The 9,584-nt window shown below is 44.7% G+C and overlaps 1 protein-coding gene across 1 annotated transcript in view; it reads right to left on the reverse strand.

Annotated features, from left to right (window-relative positions):
• The window catches only part of LOC143822478 (sodium/hydrogen exchanger 2-like), a 33,073-nt gene extending 31,513 nt beyond the window's left edge, over positions 1-1,560 (reverse strand). The window contains exon 1 of the mRNA XM_077307666.1: positions 1,180-1,560. Within this exon, the coding sequence (XP_077163781.1) occupies positions 1,180-1,426 (247 nt within the window). The 5' untranslated portion in view covers positions 1,427-1,560. The remainder of the gene's footprint in view (positions 1-1,179) is intronic.
• Between the last annotated feature and the right edge of the window lie 8,024 nt (positions 1,561-9,584).

Raw genomic sequence — 9,584 nt, forward strand, 5'->3', positions numbered from 1 at the left:
CACTGCCCGGTCAGAACAGTTTTATCAGTGCCGTGGCGAGCCCAAGGTCACCCAGCTGGCTGCATGTGGGGGAGCACAGAATCGAACCTGGCATGCCAGATTAGAAGTCCGCACTCCTAACCACTACACCAAACTGGCTCTCATACAGAGACCCATGGATGGAATAGTAGCTTCAGTACCTCTATCGTATACCATAGATTCATGATGAAATCCCTCTCCTCATTCCACCCTCTACAGGCAATGCCCTCAAGTCAGAACTGGAAACTCAATGGATCCATAGTAGTATACCTCCCCCCCCCACACCCCCACACCCCCAAAAAGCACCACAAAATTAGCAGCAGAGGAAATACTAGTCTACCATTGTGGTTCGTACTTATTCACGTAATACAGGGATACAGCCATATTTGAAAATAACTCCCAAAGTTAAGCCTGGCTCATCTAAGGAGAGAAGAGAGGCTATTCTGCCATTCATGTGACAGAATAATTGATTTAGACTAGACTAGCCATCCTACTTCCTGCCAGAAAGTCCATAAGGACATAAGAAGGACATTGCTCGGTCAGACTGAAGGTCCATCCCAGCCCAACTTCCCGCTTCCAGCGAAGAAAGATGTTCTTAGAAAGCTTTGAAGCATGGCATGAATTGTCTCCAACGTTTAGTGGTATACTGCCTCAGAACATGAGGGTTCCATTTAGCCATCATGGCTTTAATTTTATTTATTGTACAGTTCTTTGCTTTTAGAGCGTTTTAGAAATAATAATGGTGATTATGATAATAATAATGGTGATTGTGAGTATCCTGCACAGTGCAGGGGGTTGGACAAGATGACCCAGGAGGTCCCTTCCAACTCTATGATTCCATGAAATCATCATCATCATCATCATCATCATCATCAGCCTATTCTCCACAAATGTTGGTATACATTTAAAACATTTACTGGCCCACCCACCTGTGGAAAATGCTGAACGTGGCCATGGCTCCCAACCTTCCAAACAAGATCTGAAAACTAAAATATAGTTGGCAACATCCATAAAAGCCATGATGATGAATTAAATCAGCTCATGCCATTGCCAACCAAAGGTGTGTTGCCCCAAGCCACCCATCAGAAATGGCCCCACCTGCTGGAGTCACTTTCCCAGCTCAAAGGGTCCCTGTCCAGAGCAGCAAAGATTGGAGCATACCTATTTTGGCCAGAGAAGCCAGCATGATCCACAAGGTTATCTCAAAGGGCACCTGGACATGCTGGTAGTCCAGGGAGAAGAAGGGTGCGTGGGCTGCAGACTCATTCCCTTGACCTTGCTCCAGGTCGAAATCCTCAAGGGACTCCAGCATCGTAGAGTCCTGGAACGCAGCTGCTACTGGAAGAGTGAGGAGAAGGGAAGCCGAAGGTCCCCTCACAACCTCCCTGCTAAGGCTCAGTCTTTCCATTTGCCTGTTGCAGCTCTCTCTCTCTCCTTCTCTGCCTGGGGAGGTTTGCAGCTGGCCACTGCCCGGCTTTTAGCTGCTTCTGCTGTGTCCTTTTGTGTTCCGGAGGCTGCAACAGTTAATGTACCCTGCTGTCTGCCTGCCTGCCTGGCTGCTCCAAGGGATGCTCTCAATTACGTTCAGTGGGTGTGCAATGGACTGATTCCCCACTGGGCTGAGAACACATCCCTGATTCAGCCCTGAGCCCTGTATCCTGAACCATCCAAACCACTGAGTCGTTTCTTCCAGGGTATGAAACCCGCCATCTGGCACCATCATCCTCATGTTCAATGAGGGGGAGCCCAGGGAAGGTGTGAACTCCTCACGGGCTCCATCTCTAGTTCCTCCCAAGGGATTCAGACTGTTTCAATTGCAGATCGAGTCTCCAATGGAGACAAAATGCTGATTCAGGAGGATGGCCAGTGACCAGTTCACACTTGCCTGGCCAACAACGCTGCAGGAGCCTCAAGGTGCAACGTGTCTGGATGGACATTGCTTCAGAGGGGGTGCTTTCACATTCAGACATTCAGGGCCAGACATCAAGTGCAGTGAAGGGTAGGTGCTTGCGGCCTGTTCCCATGGGCCCTTGTTATGGCAGAAAGGCAGTATGTAACTTCTGTAAATAAATAAATACATGCTCTAATGACAGCTCCCTTTTTATCCTATGTATGGTATATCTTCCATTGGAAGACATATAGACTGTACAAATGCAAGAGATATTTCTGGGAGTATACCCAAGCAGGTAATGACTGATGGTTGCCAACCTCCAGGAGGAGAGAGAGAGAGAAAAAGCTTTGTCTTTTACATCCAGCTTTCTGGCACGGTGTTATACTTGTGAGGAAAGAAGAAGAAGAAGAAGAAGAAGAAGAAGAAGAAGAAGAAGAAGAAGAAGAAGAAGAAGAAGAAGAAGAAGAAGAAGAAGAAGAAGAAGAAGAAGAAGAAGAAGAAGAGTTGGTTCTTATATGCCGCTTTTCCCTACCCGAAGGAGTCTCAAAGCAGCTTACAGTCACCTTCCCATTCCTCTCCCCACAACAGACACCCTGTGGGGTGGGTGAGGCTGAGAGAGCCCTGATATCACTGCTCGGTCAGAACAGTTTTATCAGTGCCGTGGCGAGCCCAAGATCACCCAGCTGGATGCATGTGGGGGAGCGCAGAATCGAACCCGGCATGCCAGATTAGAAGTCCGCACTCCTAACCACTACACCAAACTGGCTCTGGAGTGTAAGGCATTCTGAAAAGTGCATTTAGCTGGAGAGCTACTAAAGTATTAGGTTATTATCTCAAGAAGTATATCTGTTATTACTTCAAGAAAACTATTTTGTACTACCTTTGCTTGGGGCTAAAGTTAACATCTAGCTACCTATTTATGGCCCCACCCGCTCAGCTGTCCATCTCTCTATGCATCATTCCACCTGAAATCATCCCATTTTTATAGCAGAATACCCCCACTTGAATGGTCCAGGCTAGTCCAAGTACATCAGATTATGGAACCCAAGCAGGGTTAGCACTTGTTAGCAGTCGGATGAGAGACCACAAAGGAAGTCAAGAGGTTGCTACACATAGGCAAGCGTTGGCCAACCACTTGCCATGAAAATGCCATGGGGGGGGGCAGAAGTCAGCTGTGACAACAGTGCTTCACCTCTACAACACCTCCACCTCTACCTATTGGAATATCCTCTGCACCATTTACTTTTTCCAGGTGAAGGCCGGAAAAGGTCCAACAGAGAACTGCAAAAGGACAATATCTACCTTTATAGACTTTTTGAACAAAAAGGAAGAAAATGAGCTGATGATGTGTGAGTTGGACGAAGGAAGAAAGAATTGAGAGAATGGGGGGGGAGAAAGCTTTTTTCTGTTACAGTTGCAAAGTAAGTGATAAGTTTGAAATTTTACTTATATTGGTCACGGGGGAAAAAGAAGCCTTTATAGATCTGTATTTTTTTTCTTTTTTTCGTTTTAATAGCATAGTTTTTATCTTTTCCCCCATTAAACTTTCAATAGAAGCTTTTTAAAAAGAGAGAAAGAGAGGATTACAAAGCTTTTGTGAAGCTAAGCTGGTCTGAGTCTGTCCAGAAAGAGTGATGGGAATCCCTCAACTTGCCTTCCATGATGAATGAGAAGCAGGACATGAGCTCCAGCTCTCCTTTTAAGATCAAGTTTCTGGCAGGACCCAGAAAGAGCTTTGCTCCACCGAGCCACCAAAAGCTTTGGATTTGCTGGTCTGAACCACCCAAAGTTTTAGATTTGCTGATCTGAAATCATAGCTCTGTGTCCTCCACTTTTCAGAAGATGATCTTTGCTAGTATTAGCCCAAGCTAAGAGACCTATGGGCCAGCACCAGTCTCCTCTGTGAAGTCAGCAAGGTTAGGTCACAGATGGTGTAGGGTGAAAATGCAGACCCTGCAGGCTACAGTTGGACACAAACACACACAATCAATGACTAGCTTTTACTCAGCCTTCCTAATGAGGCCAAACACAAGTGAAGGGCAAACCGGTGATCTATTTTTCTCCTCCGCTAAACCAGGGGTAGTCAAACTGCGGCCCTCCAGATGTCCATGGACTACAATTCCCACAAGCCCCTGCCAGCGAATGCCAGCGAATGCTGGCAGGGGCTCGTGAGAATTGTAGTCCATGGACATCTGGAGGGCCGCAGTTTGACTACCCCTGCTCCAAACCCTCCATTGTTTGTCGCCACCAAAGACACAACTACTTTCTCATTTTAGAATATGGCAAATGAACAATCAGAAGTCCTTATTAAGCAGCAATCTTTCTTTCTAGTTTCTTTTCCGCTCACCTTTTAACTTGCTAAGGCCTAAAGGTGGGCACTGATAGAATCATAGAATCATAGAGTTGGAAGGGACATCAAGGGTCGTCCAGTCCAACCCCCTGCAGAATGCAGGAATTCACAATTACCTGCCCACCCACAGTGACCCCAGTGTCATGCTCAAGTGATCCCTTGACGAAAAATCTCCAGAATTCAGCCTGGCCTAGAGGGAATTCACCTACCATCCCACAGTGTCAATTGGCAATTCCATGGGCCACAAGAGACAAGCACTGGCACATCCCTTCCTGCCTGCCCCCACTCACAATCTGCCTAAGTAAGAATTTTTATCCGATATGTAGCCTCTGCTTAAAAATTTCCAGAGGAGAACCCACCACCTCCCGAGGAAGCCTGTTCCTCTTTAATGATGGCCTTAAAGGTTAACATCAATACCTTGAAACTGATCCGGGCTGCAACCAGCAACCAGCAGCCTCAGCACAGGCTGGATATGGGCCCTCCAAGATGTACCCGTGAGGTCCCTATCAGCTGCATTTTGCAACAGCTGCAATTTCCAGGTCAGGGACAAGGGCAGGCCTGCATAGAGCAAGTTACAGAAGTCCAACCTGGAGGTGAGTGTTGCATGAATCACTGTGGCCAATTGGTAACAACCCAGCCCTTAACTCTGGACCAGATGTGCCAGAGGACACATACAGATGTTAAACAGAGTAGGGGTGAGAACCGCCTCCTGCAGAACCCTGAAGAGGAGATGCACGATAACTGCTCCCTCACTGCAACCCTCTGTGTCTGGTCCTGGAGAAAGGAGCACAGCCACTGAAGAGCTGAGCCTAATGATGGCTGCTCCTTGCTTCAGCAAAGCACACGGAGCTGCTCTTCTTGAAGCAAAGCACCTTAAACAACGGAATCCCTGGAGCACGTGGCTCAGAATTCTCTGCAACCTTACCTGTGGCCACTTGATGTCACTAGCGAGCACAAAGGCAAAGCTCAGCTGCTTAGCTTAACAGTAGCCTTTCAAGGCTGACTTCAACAAATTACTTGCTAATTGCAAGTCCAGACCTTGGAAGCTAAGCTGGTGCAGTGCTTGGAAGGGAGACCTCCAAGGAAAACTGCAGAGGAAGGAAATGGTCAAACTCTGCTTGAAAGAACCTTGCTGGGGTCACCTCAAGTCAGTTGCATCTTGGATGGCACATACATACATACATACATACATACATACATACATACATACATACATACATACATACATACATACATACATACATACACACACATTTTAGCTTGAGTAAGTTAGACAAATAGATCTAGGGTACAATTTTAATTTCTTCACCTAACAGATTTCCCGGTCTATTTGTGCCACCTTTAGACTTACAATACGATTGGGAGCTGGGGCGGGGGGGGGGAGGGGAGATGGGTGTTACAGTTAAAGCTTTGTGATGATTTGTTTTGAGCGGCTCAGTCAATAATTTCTGGATCAATATGATGATGCATCCAGAAATAGATCCAGGAAGCTGTACAGAGATGTGCTCCTAGCAGCAGTTTAACACGAATTCTTGAGCCCAGTATTATTTTATAAGCTGCCCCAATAAGAGACAATACTTTAAAACAAATCTGGAATCACAGGTTTAGACAGTCTCCCAGTGCCATCCCAAAACTGCTTTTCCAGATCTGACCTCAAACGTCAAAATTTCATGCCCGGTTCTGTTTCTGGCAATCTCCACCCAAAAGATTCTGGGATGTCCCAGCAGAGTACAAAGATAATAGGGATTCCTGCTTTTGCTCCCAGCATCCAGCAGTTTCAGGTACACCAGATCTACTGTCAAGATCCTGTTCATAGCGCCTACGTAAGGATGCTCCATTTTCAGTCCCCACCAGGCAGACTCAAATAAATCACCTCAATATGTTGTAGGATTAGGATTGCCCTCTTCAAATTAGGAATTTCCTGGAGATTTGGGAAGCTGAGCCTTCAGAGGTTGGGGTTTGGGGAGGGGAAGGACTTCATCGGGATCAGATGCCAGTCCAGTCTCCAAAGTGGTCATTGTCTCCAGGAAAGCTCCCATTTTCTCTCAAACCACCTGCAGGTTGGTCGAATGGAAATATACAAAATAGAAAAATTCGACCTGTTAGCTATCAAAAACGTAATCTGCTTTTGTTTATAATTTTTCCTATGTATTGAAAAAATGAATAACTTCAATGATTAATAGTCAATAGATATTATATTCCTATCTGTGATGCTGTAATTATAGGCATAGAAGCATAAATAAAACCAAAACGGATTCCAGATAAACACAATTTTTTTCTCAATAGCCCGTTTTCAATGTTTTCTTCTTTCCCAGTGGTTTTATTTAAAATAAATTATTACAAAATATTAGTAAGTCTTTACATGTGTAATATTCGTTTAAATAAAGCTAACAAACTTCCACCTACTTTTAAAAGAGTCGTGTCTCAATATCATCAAGTATTTCTGTGAGAAAATATACAAATCCAGAGTAAAACTTTCTGTGTGAACGCAGAGCAAAGCACGTTAACAAAGCAATCATTAAGTTGGCTCCTGCCAGTTAAAACAGGCTACTGAGAAAAAAATTGTGTTTATACATTGTAGTTTGATTAATATTTTCATGCTTATAATTATGACATCACAGATATGAAGATAATATCTATTGAATATTAATTATCGAAGTTATTCATTTTTTTCCAATAAATTGCGACAATTATAAACAAAAAGCAGATTACTTTTTTGATAGCCAGCTGGTCAAATTTTTCTATTTTGGATATCACCTGGAGGTTGGCAACCCTATCCAGGACAGTGTGATCTTGAGAAGGCCTCCCTCCTTTCTTGAGCCCCTGAACATTTGTCACTTATAATCCTGAATATTCAGGTCTTTACCGTCATCCTGTATGGCTCTACATTGTGTGTGCCCCCCCCCCCAGGAGCTCACCACACTAAGCTCGGCTCAGGAACTGGGGTTCATGACACTCCCCCCGTTTCCAGGTCTTATTTTGGGCTGCCAGACAGCGTCTAATGTAACCTCCTGCCTCGACAACCCATAATAAGCAACCCAAGAAGTTTGATTTGCATCCCTTCTTCCAAGTTGTTATCCGCAGACATCTACACAGACTCCAAAAACATAAACATTCCATATGCACCATGTAATTTTAATCAGATGCCTCGTTTCCCACATTGTTTGCTGACGTTCGTGCGCTCAATCGGCCTGTTTAACATAAATATCATTATGTATGCAAATAAGGCTGCCACTTTCACCTCCCCATCTATGTTTTAGCGCTGCAGTGACAGCTCATCCCTTGGCAGGATTAACCAGCTGAGTCCCAAGGCTGGTAGGGGGTGGCAGGGAGGAGGTGCTGTACAATTCGCTGCCCTAATATTTGGCCACTTGGGCTCAAGGTGGTATGGAAAAGGAGATTAGAGAAATCTATGGAGGATAGATCCCAATGGTAGTGGGAAAAACAGCATGTTCATTTTGCCTTTTGCTAAAAAAATTGGGTCAGGCTTCATTTGGGGCCTGCTTAAGTGGGCCTATTTTGTGATGTGCCTTTAAGTTATTTCTTATCAGTATTGCTGTGCTATTCCTACTTATAACACACTTGCAGATGAGAACAACCAGCTAGTCCCAGGAATGGACTTTTGAAAATAAGGACTCAGCTTTTGCCAATTAGCAATGGCATCGCTTGGCATGTGAGCTTGACCTTCTTGTTACAGCGGGTCAAGTGATATCAGATTGATAACACCTGAATATTGGTCCCTGATTGGACGCTGAAAGTGACTTGTCACTCCGAATCAATCCTTCCTGCCGCAGAAGGAAAATTTAAATCGCCCAAAATCAAAACGGAAATCGCATTCTATGTAGATGGCAGGGACTGAATCAACCTGGGATTGGAATAAAAGCTCCGTGCAGTTTACACCCTGGTTGGTTCTGCTGATTTTAAAGGATATCACCCCCCTCTCATCATGGAACACTCCCCCTCCCTTTCACACACCAATAAGTTTTTGGCATAAATTCACAATTTCAGCAGAGATGGTACACTACTTTTCTTTTTAAAGGTGGTGTTTGGGGGCGGAGAAGCATCTTAGTTGGGTATAAAGCCCTGGAGTCCACCCTCTAAAACAGGAGAACTGATCTCTGTCATCCATGGACTGGTTGTAGTTCTTGGAGAGCTCAAGGTCCCATTTGGAGTTTGGCAGCCTTAACAGAAGCTAGCTTCTCCCTGTGCTTTTAATTCCACCCCTACCCCCTGGTTATGGTTGTCACCTCAGTAGTGGCTACATGGGATGAAGTGACTATGATTTCTGAAACTGGCAGAAGCAAGGAAGAGTCCATCTATGGGGCCGCCTCCTCCCCTATAATCCCCAAAGAGCAGTATGGTCTTTGGACCAACATTTACTCAGGGTCCTCATCCCCAAAGAGGTGAAATTTGCTCTAGCCCCCACCAGGTGGAATGCGCTCCCAAAGAAGATCAGGGCCCTGTGGGAGCTAAATCAGTCCCGCAGGGTCTGCAAGACAGCTGTTCCGTCAAGATTATGGTTGGGGCCAAAATTAACACCCACCAATAAAGGCTAGCCTCACTGCTGAAGATGAAGTGAGTTGGAAGATTCTCCTTACAAAAAAAAACCTGTCTGGGGAAATTTTAGCTGAAGTATCAGGAAAACTGTAAAATGTTTAGATTCATGTTTTAAATATTGTTACCCACTTTTGGGAATGGACCCTTCTTTCGTTATCACTTGTTGGAATCTCTGCTGCCAGTTTTGTTGAACCCCTTGCCACTTAGAGTGGTGGAAGAATAAAGAAAGAAAGAAAGAAAGAAAGAAAGAAAGAAAGAAAGAAAGAAAGAAAGAAAGAAAGAAAGAAAGAAAGAAAGAAAGAAAGAAAGAAAGAAAGAAAGAAAGAAAGAAAGAAAGAAAGAAAGAAAGAAAGAAAGAAAGAAAGAAAGAAAGAAAGAAAGAAAGAAAGAAAGAAAGAAAGAAAGAAAGAAAGAAAGAAAGAAAGGCCGGGAATTGCCCTGCCCCACTACATAAGATTCCACCTTTAGCATGCCTTGAGAGAGGGCAGTATCAGCTTCCAGAAGGAAACTCCCTGGAGACTCAGGAGCACTGGATAGAAGCTAAAAATAAGTTCACTTGTTTACATTTACAGAAACATATATAATGCTCACCGATCTGGTCTCTCACTAGATTTAGGGAGGGGAGGCACTTCAGTGGAGGGTAATGGCATAGAGTCCACCCTGCCATGGAGCCATTTTTCCCCAGGAAAATGGATCCCTGTAATCTGGAGATCAGGTTAATTCCGGGAGAGCTAGAGGCCCCAACATAAGGCAGACACTGCTATGAAA

Source organism: Paroedura picta, chromosome 13, assembly GCF_049243985.1.
Source record: "Paroedura picta isolate Pp20150507F chromosome 13, Ppicta_v3.0, whole genome shotgun sequence".
Classification (NCBI taxonomy): domain Eukaryota; kingdom Metazoa; phylum Chordata; class Lepidosauria; order Squamata; family Gekkonidae; genus Paroedura; species Paroedura picta.